Source organism: Buceros rhinoceros, unplaced genomic scaffold (assembly GCF_000710305.1).
Source record: "Buceros rhinoceros silvestris isolate BGI_N320 unplaced genomic scaffold, ASM71030v1 scaffold10552, whole genome shotgun sequence".
NCBI lineage: Eukaryota > Metazoa > Chordata > Aves > Bucerotiformes > Bucerotidae > Buceros > Buceros rhinoceros.
Window position 1 is genome coordinate 1 of NW_010397171.1, and position 27,513 is coordinate 27,513.

The 27,513-nt window shown below is 38.7% G+C and overlaps 1 protein-coding gene across 1 annotated transcript in view; it reads left to right on the forward strand.

Moving 5' to 3' along the window:
- Nucleotides 1–578: 578 nt before the first annotated feature.
- The window catches only part of ATP6AP1 (ATPase, H+ transporting, lysosomal accessory protein 1), a gene marked incomplete at its 5' end in the record, with an annotated part of 46,395 nt that continues 19,460 nt past the window's right edge, over nucleotides 579–27,513 (forward strand). Inside the window, 4 exons of the mRNA XM_010146149.1 lie at nucleotides 579–656; nucleotides 5,031–5,224; nucleotides 6,278–6,321; nucleotides 11,164–11,249. Of these exons, the coding sequence (XP_010144451.1) occupies nucleotides 579–656; nucleotides 5,031–5,224; nucleotides 6,278–6,321; nucleotides 11,164–11,249 (402 nt within the window). The remainder of the gene's footprint in view (nucleotides 657–5,030; nucleotides 5,225–6,277; nucleotides 6,322–11,163; nucleotides 11,250–27,513) is intronic.

Consider the following 27,513-nt stretch of genomic DNA (forward strand, 5'->3'; position numbering starts at 1 on the left):
ATTCCTGCGGGCAGCGCAGGAAGAACAGAGCTATTCGTAACATTACTGGTAAGAGAGCACATGAGAAAGTGTGAATTCCCAAGCACCACACGGCAAGCTGTACGTGTAATTAAATACATAAATATTCTCCTATTACCTGTATCCACATTGATACTAAGAACCTCATTATATCACTGTTACTGGAGATCTTAATCTCTTTGCCATGTAAGAGCATTTTAACACTATTGCAGGAACAAAACCAACTAATCCGGGTGTGTACACAGGTTTTTCTGAGGAATGAATGAGAGTAATGTTCATTTGTAGAGTAAGGATGAGTGGTTGTGTCCACAAGCAGATGTACTGAGACTTCTCTGGTATGCCTTATCTTCTCTAGGTTTAAAATCTATCTAAGGCTGTGTCTGGATCAAATTTCATTGCTGCCTGACTGCAAAACTGGTTTGATTTCAGAAGCTTTGTGAAATGTACGCATGGCACTGCAAGCTCCTAATGATGACGTGGTCTTATTTAAGCAGGCCAAGGATGTTTAAGAGGAGGGACATTAAAGTACTTTAAATTTTCTTCTTTTGCCTTGTAATCAGGACTCCATCAGCACTGTAGATAGCGCTTATAGCCGAAGGATAGAGCTGAGTCCAGAGACTGATGGGTTTAGAAATCGGGTGGTGTACTGAGTGGATTGGGGACTTACCAAGGACTAGCAGGAGGTGCTCAGCTGATCAAAGGAACACATTTAAGTAAATCTTTGGCCTCTAGCTGGCAGAGCAAAGATTTAAACCCAGATTTGCAACAAGCTGAACAAACTAACACTTTATTTGCTTTATGGCCTTGCCTCTGTTCCTTTTCTGTCACGTAGCAGAGAAACTTTTTCTCATTACAGCTTCTTTAAAACTGGAAAGTTTCTTTTCACAAATTGCTCACCTTATCTCCAGATTTGTTCTGTTCAACTTGGCAATCTTAATACTTTTCTAGCGTAGTTTTGTGGGAGTGAGATACTGTAACTTGTGTGAAAATAAATGAGATGTATAAATTAAATATTTGTTTTCACCTAGGTGCCCATATGGAAAATTTTGTTAGTATCTATTGCATAGACTTGCGGATTTTAGGGCCAGAAAGGATCTTTATAATCATCCTGATCCATCTTGGGTGTAACAGAGGCTACAAAGATTTGCTCAGTTGCTATCACATCAGTCACACTCCACTTGAGCTACTTGGGGAAAGAATTCCATTCTTAATAGTGCTATGAAAGACTCTGTCATAATATTTACAGAACACGGGACAAAGTGAAGGTCAGGTCTGAATTCTCACTGAGGAAATTAGAATCTTTAATGTTGCATAATCACAAAATTTTATACCTTCACACTCCATATTATACAAGTGATTCATTAAGCTGTAGTAGACATTCCATGTCCTCCTTTTGAACTTCAGAAAGGGAAATTTACTCACAAACCTGAGCTGGAGGTCTCATTTAGATGATATATGTGCATGTAGCAGCATGTGTACTACAAGAAGGAAGTGTTATTTGTGAAAGAGTTATAGGCTTGTAAACCACAGAGACATTTGCAGATAATAGATTTGTTCAGCTACATTAGCATCTGTTTTGAGCTTTTGGGATCAGTGGGTTTGTATGCAATAAGAGTATTCCATTTCCAGTTAATACAAAAGGAATCTTACAGGTAGGTCATTTGTCTTAAACATTCATAAACCACAACCCTTTTTAATTGAATAAAATATAAAGATTAGCACTTGGGGAATGTTTTTGCCAAGCAGTCACCTACCCTAAAAATTATTTTTCTTTAATATTAGCTTTGGCTTTCCCCAAACAATGCTCAGCTCCTTAAAACTGCAGCGTATGGCGACACACTCCAGTTAGTGGTTAGGCTGCATAATTATTATTGTAAGTCATTACCATTCACGGTTCTTGATATCCCTCATATCTTCACTCATTGGTCACAGTCTGAGGAGTACTATTTAGTCGTGTGTGATACGGAGGTCCCGTTATAGATTTGGTTGTTTTTGTGTCCTTTCTCTTTACCTCTTTTAGTTTCTTTTTTTTTTCTTTCTTTGTCAAGGGGACATGCAGAACTTCATAATAATGAAGATATAGGTTCATCATAGATTTGTTCAGTGACACGATGATGTTTTGTTCTCTAGCCTTTTAAAAAAAATTGCTGATCACTATCAGCCACAGAATTGCCATTTTCAAAGAGCTGTTGAGCCTCTTAAGGTTTCATTACTGAACGTAATGCTCAGTTCTGCATCTATTACCTATATTGTGTACATAAAATTAGTGGGTTTTTTCTCACCCTGTGGTCTGCTAAAATCAATTTACATCCAACATCATCAGTTACTTTGCTGCCCAAGAGATTGTACAACAAGTTGGTTCTGCAATTCATCAGCCAGCCCTTGCCTTTACTACCTTGAATAATTAGGCATAATCAGCAGATTTAATTAGCTCATTATTTATGATTTTTTACCACACAATTTATGAACATATGAAACAGAACAATTCCTAGTGCAGTAACAGATACCTTTCCTACCTGGTGCTTGCTATATCTTTACTGACTCTTTACCTTCCCTTTACCAACCTCCACGTGAAGACAGCCTCTCTCATGCTAAAGCAGCTTAATTTCTTTCAGAATCTGTGCTTCCAGACTCTGCCATTGCCTTTTGTGGGTCCGAGGACACTGTATCAGCTAGAGCTCCCTGGCATACATGCGTATTGACTCCTTCAGAGACTTTCAGCAGAGTTGTGAGGCACAAATTCCTTTTGCAAAAACTGCGTCAGCTTTTATCATTACAGTCTTTCCTTGTTGTTACAGTCTGTATTTTATTTCTTGAAATAGTTCATCCATGTCTTTGACTTTTTCTTCTCTACAGTTCCTTGGATATGTCTGTAACCCTTGAAAAAAAAAAAATCTGGTGTCATGTTTTCCACCATACAGTACAGTGGTGTGGAGGTTTGTTCGATAATGCATTCTGTAGCTGCAACATATTTTATCAGCATATTTTATCACAGTTTTCATTAAAATCGTAACGTACAGCTTTATACATACATTTGGAGAACACAGGTACAGAGTAAAAGTCCTTAAGATTAATAGTAATTGCAAAGTTAAAATGCAACAATGGTAATTTTCTTTGCAGTTATGACTGTGTGCAGAAACTGATGTGCTTTCAAATCTGTTTGAATAGATTTTTCTTTTTTATAGATAACCCATTGACCAATGCTGTAGAAAACAAACACAATACTTCAATATTTTAAATGACAGACTCACAGGTAAAGATTAAGGTTTAAAAGATCTCTTTTACATGGAACAGCCTGCCTACTTTGGGTGTAGGTTCCCAGATATTTCCAGAGCCAGCACGGCAGCCTTTTTCCCAACTAGTATTTTTATTATGGGACTGTCTGTCAGCTTCGATGCCAAACATAAACTAGTTCAGAACAATGAGTACACCTACAAGATCTTTTACAGATGGATGCCTAAGTCTTTAACAAAGATTGTAAAAACAGTTTTTTAATGAGAGACCTAAATTTACTCCATTCCAGATTCAAATTGCTTAGATGTAATATCAATCCACATAACACAACACTGAAACCAGAGCTGGGCAAGTAAATTTGAGCACAGCTTTATCATAGCAGCTCATTGGCTACAGGTTGGCTAGGAATATGGACTGAATCATTCCACACCTACCTTCAGAAAAAAAAAAAAACCTCAAGAGCAAAATTTCTTGTAATATTTCACACAGGAGAGGTGTTTCCGGGGACACTAAAGAAGGTAAATGTGCTCATAATCAGAGTCAGCTGCACATAGCCAGGTTATAGATTCTGGCATTTAACCTAGAAAGTTCTGCTATCAGCCCAACAGCTTGATAGGAGGTTTTCTTCCCTTTCCCTCTCCACCTCCTTTTCAGATTTACTGTGAGGGTGTACCTCTTTCTTTAGTCCTGTGGCAGAGTGCAAAATCAGCTGTTTCTCCATAGTCCTCTTAATTCTACGCCTTCTTTTGGAATTCTTGTGTTTTGAATGTGCACAATACTGGAAATCCTGAAATGCATAAAGCAGCCTGTGGGTATTGCAGTGCAGTGGCTAAATGTCCAGACAGACAAGGGGCATGCAATCAGTATGGCTATCTGAGGCTAATGAGGAGATATCCAGCTGTGTCTGCCCTTCAGATGGAAAAGAGCTGAATACCAGTGGCTGGAAGATGAGACAGATGGCAGTGCAGGATTGGTTAGGAGCAGAGGCACAATTCAGATTTTATTCAGTAATGATGCATTTAATATCTTATTCTACAATAAATGAGTATTCTGCTTAATATATATCCTTGGAAGAAGTGCCTGCTGCCATTCTGGCTGCTGCTAGGGGGCAAGGGATTAAAATATTGAAAATAAAATAAAATAATTGACTATCGCTCAGAATTTTAGCTGTAAATTCATATGTGCAAACAAAATGAAATGTATCATCCTTTCCTTCCAGGCGGTGGTAAGAATGCTACTCAGAGACCTATGAACCAGATCAGTGCTTTCTGCTCTCTTTTAATTTCTGCAGTTATTTTTTCTATCAGTCTGGCAAATGAAACAATACTGCATAATCCTCCCTTATGAGCATCTATAGAAATGTGAAAACAACTAGCCTTTGCCTAGAAAGGAAAACATGTGAGCAATTAGAAAAAAACAGAGCGGGTCAGAAAAGTGGTAGACAGTCACAGAACAAACAAAAAGCAAAAAGAGTAGGAGGAGAAAAGTGTTATCAGCACCACATCACTTGCATCAGTTAGAGGGGGAGTAAGAATCTGATGTCACTGAATGCCTTAGGCTTACCCCAAGAAAGTGCAGGAATAAGAACAACACAAGTACCCCTTCACTGCCTCTTCCCAGAAGTAGGCTGCAGCCAGCATCGGGCTGGTGACAACTCAGCTCACGTAGTGTTTACCATGTGGTCCCTCACCATGAATATTATGTTAAGGATATATATGTTGAAAAAATTGTGGTTTGTTATTAAGCAAGTAAATAAACTGCTCATAAATTTATTGCAGGAAATTCTTCAGTCTTCTCCTTCATCTTTAGTATTACCAGCTGTTGACTGTGAAGCTATCAGGTATCTTCTGAGCTTTCTTCAGGAGTCAGGGGATTGGAAGTTAACAAACATAACTAATCTCGATGTCTCTCAGCTGGAACTGAACACGTCTAAACCAAACTTGCTGGTAGTTCAGCTACAACCACTTGTCAGGTAGGAGCTTGTCACAAATCAAACTGACCCACATGTGTGCATGACTCTTAAAGCTTTTGAAAATGTCACTTGTATTCAGGAAATATAAGAATGGAAGTGGAAGCTTACAGGGTTAGCAAAGTTACTTTTCTTGCAAGGGTGAATTTGGTGTTTTTTAAAGACCCTGGTGAGCGTAATAGATGAATAGTGTTGAGAAAGTCAGTCAGGCATTCCTATTTTGTCTGCCTCATTATATGAGTACAAAGGGACAACTAATAAAACTAAATGGCAACATACTTTTAGCAGAGAGGCTGAATTATTTTACGCCACACATGATTAACCTGCAGAATTAATTGCCAGAAGGCATTCCAGGGGTCAAAAAAAAATTGGCAGGCTAAATAAGCAAGCAAATAAACAAACAGACAAGCCTCAAGTTAATATGAACAAAGAGACTGGTTTTCATCTCTTATAGAAGGAAGAGGAGGGCTAAAATTTTTCGTGTTTCCAGGCCTCTGACAACTATGATCTAATGGAGGTAGAAAGTGATTGTTCCTTCGGTTGAATGTATATTTAGGATATATAAGGAATGGGTGTATCAAGTTCTTTCACTCAGCCTCTCTGGCTCTTTCTTCTTCCTGGCCTGTTACTTGGGCACTTGTACATGTTGGCGTATGGTGCTTGTATCAATGGGTCCTAAGGAAGTGCAATTATAGCTATCATGTTTGTACACACCAAAAAAAAAAATGATACCCTATTTAAGGAGCTCACATACAAATTTTAGACAACGAGCCAACACCAGGTGAAAAGAAAGCTGCATAGAGATCGGTCACAGGTAACGTCAGGGGTATGGCTTCTCTGCAGCCAAGGAAGTTTGAGGGATCACTTGAAGATATGGTCCTTGTATTGTTAATGGCTTTGCAGAAGTAAAGAGTCATAATGAGGAGATGAGAGAATGATGGAGGGACTGACACTGACAGTAATCCTTTTACTAGTCAATATCTCCGTGCATTTCTAGTTCACATTGTTCTTTGCTAGAAAAGATTTTTAATTATTTTTCTCCCACTCTTTTTGTAGTGGTTCAAATGAAATTTCTACCCTGGAAGCAATTGCTGAAAATGGTAAGGAGTAGGAGCAAGATGTAACTAACATTTCATCATTTAAGTCTGTGTTTTTACTTGAGCAGATTGTATTCTCCAGTTCCTGGGTTTTGCTGTAACACTGCTATTTAAAGGTTTTCTTTCCCCCAGCTATAGTACTTATAAACAGTCAGTTATCACAGTGTTGAAACGCTGAGTGTCTGATTCAAAATCCACCGACACAGGTACAGCTCTGTGACCTGAAGTGTAATGATATGTAAGGTAATGCCCACTTGGGCAGGGGCCTTTGCTTGTGCTCTGAGATCGCTCTAGTTCAGAGTATGACCCCTGCACCTCCACGCAGCTCGGACTGCTTCCTTGGATCATACCTCACACACTAGCAACCGGAGGTGTCAGGCTCATCCAACAGTTTGAAGGTCTTGGTCCCAACAGAGGGTGTCTAATGAATAGAGAATGTTTTTCTGATGCCCTTCACAGCCTTTAATTTCAGAGTCTTTTATCAGGTTTGCAGGTATTAAAGACCACTTGTTAGAGTTGAATCTCTCCATGTAACACTATAATAAAACTTTTCTTGCCTAGCATCTGGCTGAAAAAGGTGTGCCATACACCAAAGAGGCACTGGGCCATCCGGTGGTTTTTTGCTGGGCTTTCACTTACTACTCAAAATTAGAGATTCAGTTATAAAGCCTGCAAATCTTTGTAGTGGTAGTTGCAGGGACCTACAGCGTAGTGTAGTGTAGTGTAGTGGCCTGATAATTAAAAAGTGTCCTCAGTGCCTCTTTCTGCCCAGAGCTGGGGATATAATATCAAAAACAGATTTGAAAATCAGGGGGAGATACCTTAGTAGTGAAATCAGTGGTGTGTCCCTTTCTTTTTGTTTTCACACTGCTCCAAAGTGAGTGTGTTTTTTATACTCAAATAAGCAGCTGAGTTTCCATCTCTAAATTGTGGAGGAGTGTTTAGTCCTCTTTTCTTGTCCCCAGAGCCTATTAGATAGGAAAAGCCTTGGCTTATTATTGGCCTTGGCTAAACATTAGCTTTTTCTTTATGGGACATTTCTTTCATCAGCTGCACAAACTCAAAAATAAGCTTTCCAAACCCTGTCTCAGGCCACTCTTTTGGAACAGCAAAGTTAACCAGGTACCTGTGGAATGAAGGAGGAACAGGCTATACCAACTTTTGGTTAGTGTCAACTAGCTGTTACCAGGAAAAATGTGTGGATCAGGGAAGATGTGCCACTTTGAATGACCAAGTGCAAAACCTGTACTTAGTATTCTGCATCTCATTTCTGCTCTGGAAAGTGGGAGTGTGGGCTGAATCCTCACCTTCCGGATTATTTGCCAAAGCAGCCATTTAATGCATTGCTGAATAAAAATTGAAAATAACATCAGGAGGAAGTTTTAATTCAAACAAAAGTTACTGAGTCACAGTTCCTTAAAATTATCCCACTGAAAGTCTGTGCAGCAGATGGGAGAGAGTTGGAAGAGAGTCGTTCCAAAAGTAGTAGATTTGTCCCAAACACAATCTTCCAAGTCATGCAATCTGGGCTTCAGCACGTCTAGGTCCTGTTTGCAGCACTACCATAGCAATTTGCCAAATACTGCTATCAGGAGACCCTTCAAGGTCAGAATGGCTTGAAAGGTCATGAGTTGTTAGTGTTTGTTACGGAGGGACTGATGCTAGATACTACCTGGGTAAATGACAAAAAAGTGCTATTTGTTACTTGCCTGCAAAGTCACAAGAGAATCGTTAACCCATAAAAATCGCTTGAATTTTTTTTTCTTGTATCAACAATAAACCCATAGAAAAATACTGTAGCAGACTGCGTAGAAGTTCAAAAAGCCTCATGTTTGTCACAGCAACTTCTTTCCACTGTAGAGGGTTTTAAAATCTGATGTAATAAAATGTCAGAGAAATCTCTCCTGCTGTTTTACTCACTGCAGACAGGAAGCTCTGTGAGACAGAACAAATGGCCTCCATTCTGCCCAAGGGAAATGTGCTGTTCTGAAATATCTAGAAGCTGGAGTAAGTAGAGGTTTTTAGCACGTTATTAAAATGAGGCTCATTGCAAAATCCAAACTGGAATTCAGAATCCACATCTGCTCAAGTTCCAAGGGATTCAGACTTAATGCTTTCTTTATGCTTCTTTTCAGTATTTCTTCTTTCTTTGTTTCGCATGAGGTAAAGTTTGACATTATTACTCAATTTTGCCAGTTTTCCTAAGCATTTCTCTACTCAGAAGAAGGTTGCATTCTGTTATGCCAGTCTTACCTGCTGGAAACAGCATTCCTCAAAATAAATGGCAAATCTGCCTATGACTCCATCTGCATAAGACGAGGCTCTTTAATTGCTATTGCATGGTCTTCTTTTTTTGACTGTTCTTGGTGTGTTCCCCTTTCTGCTGTTTATTTTCTCTTCCATTTCCCCCCTCTCTCATCTTGCTCTTTTCTGTTCTTTCTCTCCTGTTTGTCATTTACGCTCTTCTTTTCTTTTATCTTATCTTCTTCCAGAACATTTCTTCTCAGTTCATTTCTTCCACCCCTTCCATCCATGTGTAAAATCACACAAAGAAATAAAGGTAGATTAGAAATTAATAATAGTACTAATCCTGTATCCCTGGTGAAATTCAAGGGGCATGTCTTCAATGAGTAAGAAAGTTTTAATCCTTCCACTAGAGCACGGATGCAGGCGGTAGTGCTAATTGGAAGGTGTTATCCTAGACAAACTGCTTTTCATTCATAGGTCTACATTTCCTTGATCTAAAATAAAATAAAATAAAAACTTCAGGAGAACCACTCTAAAATCACTCTAACATCAATATCACGGTCTGGAGATGCCTTTTGTTCCATCAAAGAGTGAGCCTGGGATGACTAATGTTCCCATGTAGCCACGTAATTTAGGTGCTTTGAAACGTGGTGGACAATCTGGGCCCTTTTCCTTGGAGAATTCACAAATACTTCATAAGCAAGGCAGAGTTTGATCACAGGCAAGAAAAGATCTGTATCAGTTCTGTTGTCGTAAGGGCAGCTTCTCAGAATAAAGACATTGCCTCTAGAATCTTCCCAAAGGCAAGAGTTATAGATGTGACCGGTAACTATAGTTACACGTAGCTCCTTACTGCAGTAAAATGCAAATAACATGTTATTTCAGAAAGCGCTTTGTTGCTTTGTTGCTTTATTGAAAGAAAAAACTGAAAATTATCTATGCATTTTTCTATGTATTATTTTTATTTCGACAAATTTTAGCTGAGGCTAACTGAGAATTTCCAATGAGTTGCACTCTGTGCATACAGAACATATGATCTACATTATGTAATGGCTTGGACCTCTGCACCCAATATGATTACACTACTAGTATATAAGCAGTTGTTTTTCTGAGTAAGTCCATTTCTTATAGTAGATCCTTTTAGCAATGATTTTTTGGAAGGAAAATTTACATAGCTACGATTCTTGACTGATATGAGGAAACGAATTTGGTTAAAACTCTGCAGAAAAAAGTGTTTGCATTTTTACAAAAGGTAAACATTTTACTTAGCCAGCAGACCATAATTACTGTAATTAGAAGTTAAAAATTGTAATAATATAAGCTCCACTTCCAGCACATGAAAATGAAATACGATTTCTGTTAAGTGTAACCTCGAAATTACAAAGATGCAAATGACAGAACAAGGGAAATAAGTGACAGGACAAGAGGAACTGGCCTCGAGTTGCACCAGTGGGGGGTTAGGTTGAATATTAGGAAATAATGCTTCACTGAAAGGGTTGTAAAGTATTGGAACAGGCTGCCCAGGGAATTGGAGAAGTCACCGTCTCTGGAGGTATTTAAAAGATGTGTAGACGTGGTGCTGAGTGGTTTGGTGGTGACCTGGCAGTGCAGGGTGAATGATTGGACTCAACGATCAAAATGATTCTCTGAAATCTGAGAAGCCTGTATGTCCAGGCTATAAAATATCCATTCACCAGAGTGGTACATGGATAAGAAGCGGGAATGCACTGAAACAGTAGATGTGAGTCTGCTTGCTCATTTCTCTGTCAGTCCCAATAACAACACTAATAATAGTACTTGATTCACAACTATTATGTTCCTTATCCCAGGCAGATGTTAATATTTCTGCATACAACTTGAAAATATTTATCAGTTCTAAGTATTTGTCACAACAGTCTGTGGTTTCAGAACTAAAGAAGGATCTTCTATAGAGGTATGTAGACCTCTTTGAAAGGTCCTCTCTTCCTTTCCTGGCTTTTCCTTTCTTTTTCAGAAATATTCCACCATAATTCTCCTTTGGCGTCCACTACTTTGCTGTAGTCAACAGCGAAGTTTTCCATATACCGTTGAGGGTACAGAATCAGGCTTTAAATCCAGTGGAGCAGAAAGGAATATTGCTGTCAATATAAGGCATATCATGCCCAAACTAAGCACAATATTTTGAGTATTGTTTCGCAGAGATTGGTTCTATGCACTTCGTAATTCACAGAGTAATACTATTTAAGCTTTATTAACTGGTCACTTGAGTAACAGTATAGGCAGCCTGCTCTCATCTCTTGAGTGGTTTTTCTGCTCTTGCTTTTAATTCTCCGACATTCAACATTTCAGGTATTGTGTCTACAGTATCTACTTTTCAGTTTCAGAACGACTCCTTTTTCTGAACTGTTGTATTTGTTTTGTATTGTCTCACTGGAACTGGGCATTTCTCGAGACACTGAACATGTCTTCTCCCATTTGTACCTATTGATGTAGAAAGCACCTAAATTGCTTAAATACACTAAATAAGCTTAAACATCTAGCTCATTACTTCTCCAACTACTGCAGTATTTTAGCTTTCTCAGCTTACAGAGTTTGTAAATTATACGTTTCTATTTATAGACAAAATAATTGGAAGACTGACCATGGATCTGCAGGAGCGAGGGACTCATTTTTCAGTAATTTATACTGCAGTGAGACCTTCAAGGGTGAGTAATCTTCAGTGTGTAAAACTGTCAGATTTTTGGCATCTAACAACTTAGTGTTTACAGAGGAAAGCTGTAGATTATTTTCGTGATTATACAAGCAAGCAATCTGTATTATATGATGTTTTGACCAGAAATTATTTTATGAATTTTCAAGTACAAGAGATACATAACTATTGAAGTTTTGGTGTTCTAAGAGACCATAAATCTGCTGTTGTCTTTAGAACTCATGTTTAAGAACTGTAATTTTCGTTTTTTTCCCATTTAATTCTAATGGTTTTGTATTAAGTTCTACATGGAACCTGATTGAACTTCTTAGCATGACTGGTCAGTGAAGAGTGTTGTTTATTAACTGAAAGCTACTAATGTATCCATTTTTAAATTAAGTATTTTCATTCCTTTTACCCAATACTTGGTGTTTACAACTGGAAAGTAAAGTTTTCACCCTTGCTTATAGTCATTTGTAGATCACATCCTATTGTGTTAGCAGCGAGTAGCAATGCAGGGTAGTTATTTATGCAGTTATCTGTTTTGTATGACATAGAGGTTGCAATCAACAAATATTAAGATTTTAATTTTAATGTGATTAAATGGAAGACAATCATGCCTTGAGGAAAACAGAATACAGTTCCCACTAAGGAAAAAGGCATACAAGGGGTGGGCTGCATCCTAAAAATCAGCAACGTTGAAAGAAACATATCTATCCGTTCCAGTGGTGACACATCTGAGCTCCTAATATGATGCTTACCTTAATTTGAATTTTAATTAAAACTCAGTGTCTCTTGAGACTACAGAATTTATAATTTCCTTGGGTTAGACAACAGGGAAGCTGTTAGTGATTCGGTCTAGATCTAGAGTAAGCACTGCAGACAGGTTCTTGAGAAGCTGGAGGATTTGCAGGAGGGAACACTAAGAAAAATTCACAACTGTTCTTAACACAAGAACAAAACTTGGAAAACCTGTTTTAAATGGGTATGGAGTGAAGTCCCATTTAGCTTATCCAAAAGGAGAGTAAGAGGCTACATGACTGCCCTTCATGAATATTCTTTAAGCAAAAAGTGGATAAGCCCCTCAAAGGTGTTCTGAGTTCAATCAGAAATAACCTGGGGTTTTGCAGGGAGGCAGGATCTTGAACATCGTGCTATCCAACAAGATGATCAGAATAGTCCCTTCAGACTGCAGGGAAAAGGCTAGTTCTAGTGAAGAAAAACAAGAACTTTTTTCAGTAATCCACCACGTGAAATTGATTTCCAGAGACTGGGTTTTAAAGACCAGACTTAGAATACAAAGACAGAGCAGCATGAGGAAGCAAGCTCACGTTGATTCTCCGTGGTATTCTTTTTGTGGTAAAGGAGAGGACTTCTGACCTGCCTTTTTTTGTAAATGATTTTTAACAATGATGCAGAATAAAAATAAAAATAATTTAGTTTTTGTGGCTCTTTACTGCTTGAAATCAAAGGGACACGGGTATTCTTAACTGAAAATTGCATTTAGAACAGTTGGAATGAAAAATATTTTTAATTAATGAAAGAATTGGTGTCAAGAGAAGGAATTTTTCAAGCAATTTAAAAAATTTGTTGAATTTTAAATCTATGCATATTTCAACAGGCTTTCTAAATTAAAGTTACTTAGTTTGAGCAGCTAGAGCACTTTTAAATAATTAAAGCAATGTATTTTAAGATGTTCTGCATTTTTAAGAAACAAGCAATTTAAACTTTTCTTAGTTCTGTAAATTCAATGCCACATAAACACATTTGAAGCCTATTTCCACACACCAGCCTCACCCCCAATAACTTTGTTATTTCAATGCATTCAAGGATATCAGCTTCGGCACAGAGCTAGAAAAAAGCAAAAGGGGAAGTACCTTTGAGGGTTCATTGGTCTGTACGTTTGCGTGTAACCTCTTCTTAGTATGTGTTGCATATCTTTGGCTGTGCTTGAAATGCAGCAGATGTGAACTGTTTTGTTACCTTAAGCTAAAGGTCTAATTCCCTTTGCTTCAGCTATGAAGACTATATTCCATGACCTAGAAGTTAAGGGTCACTCCCCAGTGATAACCAACATCACTGTATGTGAGAAGTAAAAGGCTTTGATCATATGGGAAAAGAGTTTACAGTACTTAGTACATTTGAAAATCAATAGCAATCATTCAGTATGAAAGATCTGCATTTACTAAGCTGGCTTTTTCCCACTGATGAAAGAAGTGAGCTTTAAGCATGACACTTAAAAAAAAACCAAACCAAAACCTGACAGCTCCTTCTGATCAGGTAAATTAATTTTATGCAATGAGGCTCCCAAACACTAGCCCTATGAGATTCTTCCCTCTCAATAGCTCTACCTCTTGCTGTTGGACCGTTAATGGCCTCCTAGCATTGTCTTGTTACATTTGTGCATTCTTTTGTTGCCTCAAGCGGAGAAAAATAGATGTGAGAAATGCATATATTGGAAAAGATTCCAGAGTGGCATTGGCTTCATAGAAAGTATATTAGTGAGACAGGAACCAAAACTCCCCTGTGACTGAGTGTCTTTTCTGATTTGATGAGAAAGAGCTGTTTAGTTGAGTCAGTGCATCTACGGATCCCTTTGGGCTACCGCAGGTATCAGTTAATTACCCCAATGCACCATGGAGATTTATTCAGGCTGGGGCTGGTTCTTGTTCTGTTCCAGTTTCAGCATCTGAAGCTGGAAGACAGAACTAAGACGTTGAAACAGTGGTTGTTTAGCATCCTACGTAAAAGGGTTTCACTAACCAGTTGGTGATTCCTCTGGATATCCCATCACGTCTTAAAGGAGCTGCCTTCCTCCAACAATGCAACTGTCACATCTTGTGACTCTCGTTCTAAAATGCTTTTCCTTCAAGGTCTGGCTGAGTTGGGCTGACACTGAGAAAGTGATTTGTACCACCTAATTCTGGGCTTGTGAAGTGTAAACCTCTATATTTAAAGTCATCAGCCAGGGTTCTCTTTACAACCAAAGAATTTTTAGGGTATGATCCTTCTGAACTCTTTTTTAGGGGACTTGTTGCAGTATGAGATGAAGCTCAATCTCTTTTATCTCTGAGGACATCATAAAGGCAGTCCTCATACTTACGTCAGACCTTGACATGTGTGTTTAAGTCAGGCAGCTCTCACTCAACATTTCTCATCTTTCCATTAAAAACCAGAAACACATCCCAGGAATTGAGGAGTCTCCTGCCATACCTTTCTTCCCTTTGAAATCCGTTCGATACCTTATCTTTATTCAGGAAAATCAAACCCCTCTGCAGCCCTTGTTTCACTCTTGCACAAGGAGTTCTCACAAATATACAAGTTTTTGGTTCTTGGGGTCTGTGATCAAAGTCACTTCTCTTCTTGTGCTTGCTGCTGGTTAGTTTTCTTGGCTTGTGGTTATAACGCATAATTTTACCTGTGCTGTTGTATTTGGAAAGGTTAAAAAGGATGAAGTGATTGAAAGATAGATATGCTTCAAATCATAGATCTCATCTTGTTTCCCATCCTTCAGATCCTCTTGGTGTCCATGTCACATTTTTACAAGTTTGGTTATGAAACTTCTATATGACAGTTTTATAGTTGTTATCTCTTCCCAGCTGGATTGAATGCTGAGGAACCACGTACTGCCAAAAGGAGATTTATGGCTACTTCCCAGCTGATATTCATTTTGCTGACTCCACTTTTTACAGATGCATTATGAAGTGCTGTTCAAACCTTCTCTCCTGCCTCCACATTTTCAGAGAGTTTCAGCTACCGTGGGCTTTCGACTGCTTATTCTACAAGCTGTCTGCTCTAGCTGGTGTTTAAGTGTGTTCAGTCTTTGATCCCACTCAGAGCCAAGTAATGACTTGTGACTTTATTCAGCCATAAGTAACAGAGGCATCTGCAGCACAAGTGGTTGCATTTGACTCTTAAAAAGTGTCTCTTGAAGATAGCTGCAGGTGCTATCAATGTGCACCTCAGCTGAAAAGAGCATGAGAAGTTTTTATCTTCTCTGCCAAGTGCTTGTGGTTGCATTTTCTTTGTTTCTGAGTTCTACCTGATGCATTTTTAAAAAATTTTAAAAACGCATTACAATTTTTGTTGACAGTTCAGTTCACCACTCTGAGGAGGCTAAACTCTGCAACTGCTACCCCACTGACTTCACAGCTTCTGATTAATGAAGTGCTTTGCTTTTAAGCATCTAATATACTCAAACATTATACAACGGGAGATTTTCCTTGAACAAAATGTTGGGAAAAAGGTTATAATGTTATTTGCAGTAGTTGGGGTGTAAGGTTAATATCCTCATGCATCCTTGAATATAGGAACGGCCTTATTCATTTACTCTCATATTTTTTTACATTTGAAGGAGCAGTTATAGTTTGACATAGTAAAAAGAAGCATCAGTTTTTCCAGCCTAAAAGAAGAAATGGGTGGAATTCCTCATCCTTTAGTCCTCTCCTCCCCGCACTTAAAGAATCCCCTTATAACAAAAAATAAACTTAAACTTGCAGATGAAGGATATGCACTTAATAATTTCCTAGCTAACTCAGGTTTGTTTGGTTATTTTTACATAATGGAGGTAGAGAATTTTTAAATAATTACAAAAGAACAGCTTAAGGCTGGTTGAAGTCAGTTAGTTTTCACTCTAGACAAAAAAAAAAAACCCAAAGATTTGGGCACATTAACTTGGAAATTGAATGCTAAAGGTGTGAGAAATGCTTGTTATCAATTCTGTATGATTCATGCCATGTGTTGGTAGGGAATTCGGGGAAATAACTGAAAACTAGCATTTTACCGTTAACCCCAGACTTTGCACAAGGGCATTAAGATTCACGTACTTTAAACATTTTTGCAACTTTAGCTTTCATTTTATATTTATGGTTTTATATAGATATGCTTATTTTCTCCACTGGGAAATGAAGGCCATCATGGAACCAAACCGTTTTTCTTATCTGATCAGAACAATTTCTTAATTTTCAGTTGCTAACTAACTTTTTAAGTCATGAATGAAGCCTATACAGGTGTTCCATATACATCAAATTAGGAAGTTGGTTTAATTTGTCATTTAAAACTAAGGACCAGGACAACTGGAGTGGGGGAGGAATGGTGAAAAAGGACACAGATGAGGATGAACTCTGTCTTAGGAGAAAAAAACCCAGAAACTGGTAAAATGCAGGTATAAAACCAGCAACAAATATTGTTAAAAATACAGTCATATTTAGGCAGAGGTCATGAACACGAAAATAGTAAAATAATTGCATCTAGAATAAAATTAAGTTACAAGGGTAGAATAAATGGAATGTGTAACTGTAAACAAGCATAATGATAAGGCATGTGGGTAGGCATGCTGAAAACTTTCTGAAAGGAAAAAGACAAGGTAAACAATTTATTAGAGAATAGATTTGTAGAAGACTTTTCCAGTAGTCATTGAGGCTCAAAAACCTTTACTGTTACTGAGGTGGTATTAGAAGAGATATATTAGAAAAGAATACATCAATAAAATTAATAGTATCATATCACTAAGGTCAGATAATTTTCACCTAAGTTTTAAATAAAATAAGAAACTGCCAATCAATTGTCATGATTTCTAATGTAGAATTTAGAAGCAATAACAACTTATATAATATATATGTACGTATAAAAAAATATAAATCAGTTTGGCCTTAATCCCAGAGGAGAAGGAAATGGCAAATGTGTCATGGCATTTGGAAAGAGGCTCCATATCTCTGGAGAAATGCAACCGGGAAACCTACTCACAAAACTGGTTGAAACTGAAGTAATAAATACGTGGATATATGAAGAAAATATCATATGGATTCTGTGGTCTCTGAGAAGCATGAAATACATAAGTAAAATAGTGTTCTACAGTAAACAAGGGGGGAAATGAAATTATTTTGTGTTAGAAATAAATTAATGGTGGGAAACAGGTTAAAAGTAAAGGATTGATGATGTCTAATGAAATACATAAGTAAAATAGTGTTCTACAGTAAACAAGGGGGGGAAATGAAATTATTTTGTGTTAGAAATAAATTAATGGTAGGAAACAGGTTAAAAGTAAAGGATTGATGATGTCTACAGTGGAGAGTAATTACTGGTGGAATTCCCTGGGGATTGATGTTGATACCTGTGCTGTTAAAGAGCTGTTGTTAGTATGGAAAGGGGGATAAAATCAGAGGTTGCCAAAGTTTGCTGATGTACTGACAAGTTGGAGAAACCACTCACAACACTGCATTACTGGGTGATAAAATGACAGATGAAATCCAGTACGAAGCAAAGTAGCACAGACATATAAGAAAAACCTGAAATATGCATATTACACTGTGGAGAGCGCTGCTATTTCTCAGGAGAGACATTACGGTGCGAGTGTGGGTAGATCTCTTGGAACACCCCAGCAGTCAGCAGTGGGATGTATAGTGAGCAGAGTGTTACAAATAATTTGGAAAGTAGGTGGGCAAAGCAGTGTCAGTTAGTTCACTATGTCCTTGGTGAGTGGATCTCAGCCAGTGGAATAGAGCGTGTGATTTTGGCTACCCCATCTCCAAAGGGATACAGCAGAACTACAAGATGAAAACATTTTAGCTAGGGAAATCGGCAATTCAAGAAGGAAATAATAAATAAAAACACCAATAACATGAACAGACTAAACAGAAAATAATAATTCACTGCCTCTGGGCAGTATTCATAATTATTACCACTCACAGATCATAACACAGGAATTCAGGAACATTAAATTCCTTTAAAGAAACAAAATAAACTATTTTGGGGTGATAGAAATACATGGATTTCAGTGATTTGGTGAACTAATGAAAGAAAGATAGGAAGGAGGGATGGAAGGAAGATCCTATTACTTGTGGTCATTTGAATGCAACCTTCGGCTCTAAGGGTTTCTAACCCAGAGATTCCAGAAATCAAGGAGGACATCCTGGGCCAAGTATAGTTTGTATTTACCCTTTTCTTATTTTTAGCTGCCAGTTACTATCTGTAGCACTGGCAGTGAGCTAGGGTGGACCTTTGGTCTCAGACAGTTTAGCTGCTCTTGTGTCTTGGCAGTGGAAGGTTGGGATATTTACACAGCATTTCTCTGAAACAGGAATGTGGAAGGTAATATGTAACTCATTTAACTAAAGGCCATGAGCCAGAAGAGGCAGCCAACAGACTAATCAAACCCCACTAAAGGAAGTTCACACATTTTCGTCCTTATGCTCGCCTATTAGGTTGTTATAGAAATGACACTTTTGAAAATGAAAATAATTGCCACATCAAAAAAATGCCTGCTGCACGTAAATCACCGTTCTGCTGGTAACCAGGAAATCCATTACAAAAAGTGACTGTGTTAGCTGGAAATCAGATAGGTAGAATCCCAAGCTTAGTGCAGTTTTCCCTACTTTCAATGCAGTGAAGCCAGTTGGATTCTCAAGTTTCTTGTGATTAAGGATCTGCAGGTTGGCTCTGAGAACTCTGAATTCTTTCTCCAGTCACTGCTACTGCTGAGCAGAGGATTAGTATCTTCAGAACCTTTTCCAGGCACCAAAGCCCATAGACATGACTTTTTTAGGTCAGACACGCACTCTCATTTTGGGGAAGCAAAAGCTTAGAAATGGGAAATGATCTCATCCATCCAGAGGATCACCACGTCTGTGTTTCCTCCCAACAAGTTCCTAGGTTGGAAGAGCTAGGAGCTCGGTGCTGAGTGGTCAGGTAGCTCCTGCACGTGGCCAGAGCAGCCTCACCCTAAACAACTACCTGCAGTACTTCCTGTCCTCCCTCCCATTGTATGAAATTAAATGAACAAAGCTGGTAAAAGAACCAGCGGGTACAACCACAGGGGTGCCCCACGCACTGGCAAAAGCGCTTCTATCCTGCGCTGTTTGATTTCTATTGATAATCTGCTGTGTGTGCTAAAGGAATAGGTGTTAGAGGAACAGACGCACTTTACCAATGCACGACAAAAAATTGCCGATAATCAGTAAAATGCAGGACCCTGATCCTGGGAAGTGTTTGTGATCTGGTGGCAGAATAACAAACCCATAAGTTTCAGTGCATCCAAGCTGTAACGCAGTTAGCACTGGTTAGAAGAAACCTCCGTTATTTTATTTAGTTTCAGCCATCATATCATATCTTTCTTTTCACTTTAGAAAAGAATTCACTCACTTCATGCAGCGCTATAAAATTTTTCAATTTTAGAAATTGAGCGTTTTGTGGTAGGAAAACTCCTTGCTGTGCAGTTCTAGGCCTGCTGTATTTATGCATGTAGTGGTTGCGGTTTTTGTCTGCTTTCTAATTCTTACCCTGCCTGTGATCCCCTGAAGTATTAGACTCTGATCAAAGTCATCCGCTAATGATTTTCTGCTATTTGAAAGAAAAAAGAGGAACATCATGATTCATACATAGCCATGGTGCATATGCAGCCACTGAACTCGTAAGTACAGCACACAGGCCTATAAAATTTAGGATAGAGCATGCTAATATTTTTTGTATAACTTTTAAGCATATTTATGACTTTAACAGAGAAATATATCTTTGCTTTAGTGATGGATAGTTCTATTGAAACGTTCTCTCGAAAAGTTACTTTTATTAATCCTACAGGCTTTTCCATAAAAAATCTGTGGACCTGGAATTGCATGCAAGCCTCTAATGTTTGCACTTTAGAACTTCAGCAGACAAAGCCAAGAACTAGGCCAGGGTGTTAATAAAATGTTGACAGACATAACGGTGTATTGAAACACAAATCTTATTTCTTTCTGAGGACCATATTACCCCATGCCCTGTAGATGACAACTTTAAATTGGATGGGATTTCAGTCACCTAATATAAGGTATCTCTCTGTTTAGAAAGTTTCCTAATTAGTAAATTGACTGATCACAGGAACTTGTGGTGCTAATATATTCTGAGGAAATAGCCTTCAGTCAGACCCTTGTGCAGTCACCTGTGTTAGCACCAGCCAAACTACAACAGACACAGAGGCACTGCTGGGAAGGCTCTGGGACTCACCAGCGGACCCCTGGACTGCTGGCTGGGGATGCTGTAAGAGAAGAGGCGAATTTGCCCAGTGTGTAGTTGACAAGTCTTTATTTCTTCTGGGATCCAGCCTAGTAGCACTGTACTGATCCATGTAGGCTTATCAGCTCACTCCAGCCTCACACAGGAATCTCTGTAATTGGGTTGTTGTATGACACAAGTCCTTAATGTCACTGGTAGACAGGAAAAAAAGGAAAGAAACTCATCCTTTTCCTGCCAAAATGCCACAAGCCTCTTATTTAATTTGTTAATGGAATCATTGCTGTGAAGGCCCTGCATGAAGTGGTGCCTGACATAAAATTTGATATTACATGGCATGTTTTGTTCTTGTTCTTTCCTTTTACTAAAACTTCAATGTTTACAATGTTATTGAAACATTGCAGCAGTTCTTCCGTGACGGGATTTCTGGTTTAGCCCAAACGATTGAGTGACTGCACAGATAGACATTTAATGAATCATAAAAAGTATCATTCTACATTTTAGTGCGCTATGGTATGAAAGTTAAACCCCGAGTGTTCTAATGTCTAGATGCTTCTGCCTCTGGGGCTTTCAGCCAAAATCCCGGAACAGAATAAGGAGTGTTTCTTGCCTTACATTGAGCAGAACTGTTGCAAGGTGGATGTTTGGTCCTATTTTCCTTCCTCCCTGTTGAAAACTCCTTCCTCATCATCTTATGACCCTAAAAATATTCCTGTGGTGCAGGAACAGCTATAGGCATTAGGCAGCTAAAGCAATCCCACGGCGCTGCTGGAAGGATGTTGGTCTTTGTTTTCTAATACCCCTTACCTTATAAAGTTCAGTTTTCTAAAGTTTAATATCAAAGCATCATGACAAAAGCGAGTTAACAGCCACAGAGGCATCAGTAACACCTAACTGCTTGCAAAGTTGCATGCTTTGGTCTCATTTTCTTTAGCTGATGGGCTAAAGACTGATAGGAGATGAAGGAAATTACAAAATTGAGACTGACGACATTGAGTGAGGTGTGTTAACTGGAAGGGTTAACTAGGCTTTGGTGAAATATATCTCTTTTGAGACAAGCTTGGAAGAGGAAAAAAGGTTTATCAGTAGAAAAGAAAGCATGGTAATTGCCTTCAAAAATGCATGAATGTTATTTCTAAGACTAGCTTTGTCTAGACTTTCGATGTGGGTTTCATTTATATATATATACACCTTCTAGCTTACACACACTGCTGTCAAAAAAATTTAGTGGATACTGAGTCCAAGAAAGCAGAGTAGAAGGTAAGCAGCTTTTTATTCGTTTTCTGTGGAAAAAAAAAATGCTTGTTTTAACTTCTCTGTCAAAGAGATACAGTTTGCTAGAATTATTGGCCTTTGCCTTTTGATTCAGCAAAACTAGGAAGACAGAGCCAGACTCCCCTCACAAGTTCCTGCAGTGCAAGCTCTGGCTTTCTCTGTTTTCTCCAAAAGAGTTGTCATACACAGATGGAGATGCTGAAAGCAAAGAATGGTGTTGTCACATTGAACACAGTATTTTTACAGGGAGAATCTGACTATCTGAAAAACATACTGGTATTTAGGCTGTATTATTACAGACAGTCTGAGGAATTATGAGAATGTGGCGTAACTGTTTAAAGTTAAAAATTAATTTCCTTGAAGTATCAATAAAAATTTGAAGTGTTACATTTAATACTATTGTCCACACCTTTTTCTTCAAGCTAGGAAAAAAAAGGAAGACAAGGCTTCCCAGTTGTGCAGATTAATTCTCCAAAGTGCTGCGGGATCAAAACATTAAGTGGAGGGAGGGAGACCTTGATGGGTCTTCAGATTTTTAATTTCCTCTGACTAATCTATATTTGCGACAAACAGTGCTGGCAACTCTACTGGCACTGTGAGTAACATTGTTAGGTAACCCACCAGATCCTAACCACAGTCCAACCTTCCCTACATATTCATTTCCTCTTAGTGTGGCAGAGTCTCCTCATCCTTTTCCACATCTCCCATGGCAACTTTGGTTCCACATATGGATGTAAAAAGTGGGGAAAACAACCAGTTGGAGAGGGTATTCCCCTTAGCATTCTAAAAAGGATGTAAAATCTGTAGTTTCTTTTATCTTTATGGCAATATTGCCTGAAACAGGGCCCAAAATCGAATGTTAAAGCTGGGGAGATTGGCACAAGTGAATATTCCTTGAATGATAAAACTGGTACCTTCCTTTCAGGATTAATTCTGTTTTACAATGCACGGTCTTCATACAATTTTTTTCTCTTTTGTATATTAGATTGAAAAATCTGATCAGCTAAAAGGCTATAAATGAATTTTAACACTGGTAGATGACCAAGACATTGTTTTCATTGGAATAATTGAGTTTGGGTTATTTATTCTAAGTGAAATTTAAGGTGGAGATTTAAGTGTAGCAGCTCCTTCCACTGCTACTCCAGCTTATACATTTTTTTTTACTTTCTAAAATCAAGATCTTTTTATAGGCCAGTTCCTGGTTTTCCTTAAGTTAGTTGAAAAAGTTTGGAATAAAATTTCATTTAAAGTTGTAACGAGAAAATACAGGAAATATAATAATTTTCTTCAGAAAATTGGGACGACTGTGGCGCTTATGGGTGTGCTGTATTTCCCATACAAGCAAAAATTTCTTGCCTCTTTTTACGGTCTTTCAAGCAGAATGATTATCTCAAGTGCGGCATCACAGCATCTTCTTCTGCTCTGGGTTCTGTCATTTGCATGGTCCCTGCTAACTCACTTGTCTCTGCACCATATTCACAGAGTAGTCACATTCTCTGTCAATGACAGTCAAGAGATCTCTTATACCACCCAGTCCTGCCAAAGGGACAGGACTGTGAGGAAACAGTCGTAGCCAGAAACATACGAGCTGACTCTGCAGGTAGTGTTTACGCAGGCTACTGAACTGAGCAGTGTAATAAATATCGCAGTTTTATTGTCACTTCTAACAGAAGACCCCCAGGTGCTTGGTCATGTCCTGGGTACTCTCCACAACTCATAACAGTACTATCAATTATAAAAGAGAGCATTAACTTCTACAGTGAGATCATTATCTCTTACAGTGAGATGTTCTGAGTTTAATATCCGTGTCCCAGCCTCGCTTTTGAGAAAAACCCCAGGAGATGCACAACACTGGGTAGGAGCTGAGTGTCACAGTCCCCGAGCCATTTGGTTTGCTGGTAGAAGTATGCACAGTTAGGCAGGAGAGCCATCAGATGATAACGGGAACCGACAAGCTTGGTTATATATCCTGCAGGGCATTACAATGATAGTAATAATTTTTAATAAATAATTGTTATTGATATAATTTACCTCATTTCTGTGCATTCTTTTCTCCCTGCTTTATCAGAGCAAGAATAAAGAAGGGGAAAAGAGGTAAAGGAATCCTCTGGGCAAAATATCATGCTATTGACTTTTATTCTGATGTCTTGGTTAGGCTTACAGTTGCTTTACAAACACGTGAAATAGCACAGAATCCACTTCAGTGTGCTAACAAGCAGTGGCCTGATGGTTCCCTACCAGCTGCTGAAGTGGAAGTGAGAAGGAGAAAATACAGTGTTAAGAAGGAGACCATTTTCTGGAAGTTTAATTTCCACTATTTTTTTCCAGTTTCAGCAATGCAAACTTAATCCTGCTCTAAAAATATTTTTCTTTGTGTGTGCTTTTAAGTCTGACGTCTTTAATCTCCTTCTCACTGTCACCTTGTAAATGCCCACAGACCTGCGTTCTCCATCTGGATTTACCCGTAGATCCATGCAGTCTGCAGAGATGTGAGCAATACAGCTATCCAAGCCCATATTATGGCAACTATTGTCATAGCTCAGTTATACACCATTTTTTAATTGTATGGTCTTTTTTTAAAAAAAAAATATTACCCTCTTTGCTTGTAACTTAGAACAAATTTTGCACTTTGTGTTTCACTGAAGAGAAGCATGTTACATACCTGCTTGCTTTTTCTGCACAGGTTGGTGATTCTGATCAGTTTAAAGTTTCTACTTAGGAAAAAATTCATTAATGTTGACAGGAAACATGTCTCAGTAAAAAAATGTAAGGACTTGGCTCCCACGTGCATTCGTACAAAAATTGATTTTTCTAAATGAGTTTCTAAATTTCTCAGTCTACTCAATGCACATTTTAACCTGCTTTGTTTCCCTTAAAAGTTGTGTTGTAGCTTTACCTCATGCTGTTTGTATTGAAGAGAATTAATGTGGAAGGAAAGAACAATTTCAGAAATTGAATTCTGGTTCTGATAACACCTGCAAGCGCAATTACTTGGGATTTGTGCAGTCTTTAGATACATAAGTGTAACTGTATTATATGCCAGTTACAGAATTTCAGTTGATTTAGTAGGAACAGAAATTTCAGATTTGAAAAACCACCTTGAATGAGATGATAGGTAAATGAGCAGCTGCAAGCGCAATTACTTGGGATTTGTGCAGTCTTTAGATACATAAGTGTAACTGTATTATATGCCAGTTACAGAATTTCAGTTGATTTAGTAGGAACAGAAATTTCAGATTTGAAAAACCACCTTGAATGAGATGATAGGTAAATGAGCAGGAAAGGTGTATTCAGATAAGCTTCTGGTAATTCCTGATAAGCTAAGCATCTTCAGTGGAAATGTTTGGGGGATTCTGACTACAACTAAAGCCACCCCACAAACATTCCTGGTGGAAAATTGAGTTAAAACACCCTCTGGGTTCAGCCGCAGCAGAGCAGAACCTTTTTTGTTGTCAATTTTAGTTATAAAGAATTAAAGTCAAAATTAGTTGCAGGTAGGTAAAATCCTTTGCAACAGAGTACAAAAGGCTGTAGTTACTGCATCAAATCTCGCGTTTGAATTTGAACTTAATCTAATTTTTGTGCTGCTCTGAACCAGTGGTTTTTTCAGTACTATGCCTGATTTCCTATCTCTACAGACAGTACCTCATGGTTCACATTTTGTACTGATAATTCAAACAAAAGGACTGGGAAAATGTAGTAGGTAAAATACATCCTAAAATGATTTGGCTTCTCTGTCTTTTGAGAACTAGGGATTTAGGCTTTGACCATTGCCAGGAAGAAGGCTTCCTTATCCTGCATCCTACTCAGGTAATGCTGAGGTCTTGTCCTAATGATTTAGGACAGAATATTTGAGGTTGGAAGTGACCTCTGGAGGTCACGTAGTTGAACCTCCTTGCTCAAGCAGGGCCACCTAGAGCCAGTTGCCTAGGACAATGTTCAGTTGCATTTTAAATATCTCTGAGGAAGGAGACTCCACAATGTCTTTGGGCAACTTGTACCAATCACTCTCACAGCAGAAAAAGTGTTTCCTGATGTTCAGATGGAATACCCTGTGTTTCAGTTTGTGCCTGTTGCCTCTAGTCCTGTCACTGGGCACCACTGAAAAGAACCTGGCTGCATCTTCTTTACAATCTCCCTTCTGGTAATTAGACAGACTCATGAGATCCCCCTCTTGACCCTTCTCTTCTCAGGCTAAACAGTCACAGCTCTCTCAGCTTTTCCACATAGGAGAGATGCTCCAGACCCTTCCTCATTCTTGTGGCACTTTGCTGAACTCTCTCTGATATGTCCATGATTCTTTTGTACTGAGGAGCCCATCACAGGGCCCAGCACTTCAGGTGTGGCCTCACCGAAGCTCAGTAAAGGGGAAGGATCACCCACCGTAGACCTGCTGGCAATTCTTTGTCTAATGCAGCCCAGGATACCATTAGCATCCTTTGCAACGTTACTGGATTATGCTTAATTTAGTGTTCACCAGAATCCGCAGGTCCTTTTCTGCAAAAATGCTTTCCAGCCAGTTGGCTTGCAGCGTGTACTGGTGTTTGGTGATGTTCCTCCCCCAGGGCAGGACTTTGCACTTCCCCTTGCTGAACTTCATGAGGCCCCCATCAGCCCATTTCTTCAGCCTGTGGAGGTCTCTCTGGATGTCAGCATGACCCTCTGGTGTATCAGCTGATGAACCCAGGACGAACCCAGTCTCCTCAATAAAACAGAGGGAGACAGCTTGAGGTTTATATGGAATGCAAGACTCACCAAATCTAGGGCCAAATTTGAAACTGTATTTTAAGATAGCCTAGAAAGGAAGAAGAAACCCCAAACCCACACAACATTAGAAAACATAAAACTCTCAAAATTAGAGATAATTGATAACTTTGCTTAATGTTCTAGATTTTGACAGCTCAAAGCACTGTTATACTACAGTCTTGCACCAGCTAATGAATGGGATCAATATAATCAAAACCATTCTTTCTGCTTGCAATACGTCTGATTTTATATGCTTGACACTGCAAAAATCATCTTCGTGGTTATACCAAATTCTAATGTTTGCTTGTCAAATTTTTGACCTTTAGCCGTGAGATACAAAGAGCCAATACCTGCATCACAGATGTGTGGTGCAATATCTTGCAGAAATACTGGTGTATTAGCAGGGGTGGTGGTGATGCTGTCTGTAGTGAGGCCATGATGCTACATCAGTTAGAAAACATGGAGGAAAACTGACCTGATTGCATGGGAAGCAAACTGAAATGGTAATTTCAGAAAACAGATCTGAAATGTGCTGATATGTGGCTGGGGTGTGAATGCTGAGTGGCTTCTGATGTGTCACAGCTAAACCCCAGCAGCAGCATGATCTGCCATTCTGCTGGGAGCAGCACCCTTGCACTCAGCACAGGCAGCCTCCAGTACAATTTTCCAAATGACACCTTGCAAATAAAGATTGTAAAGATCCCTGTTAAGGTGAATTGAGAAAATGCAAGTGTCCAGTCAATTTGGTATCCTGTCAAAACGATTACTGATGGTACATTATGTGTAGATGCAGTTCAAGCTGCCAAACCCCAAATCTAGTTCAGATCACGATTTGTCTTTGGGGTGCTGTGGTAGCAGTTGCAGTGCCTGCCTTCCCCTCCTTGGACATTACACCTCATGATCCAGGCCATCATAAGTGACCCAGAAGGATTCTTTGACCTCTCCTTTCACAATGTATTTTGAGCTTTTTTCTGTACCTACATACTCTAAATATTTTCAGGCTTTTTTCTGCATTCGTGAAGTTTAATACTATTAAGCAATACCTGGTTCTTATACAGCACTTTTTTTTTTTAATAGAAGCTAAGACTTCTATGTAATTTTGTTACTCCAATAACTGATTTAATCAAGCTTATGACTAAATTTGGATAAATTACCATTTTCCATCTAAGTCGGGTAAGTACAGAGAACACTCTGTAGTGCACGGTACAGTATGGAGGCAGGGAGTATCTATGATACAACCTAAAAAGAGAAAGGGAGTTGATCCTTCTTTCTCC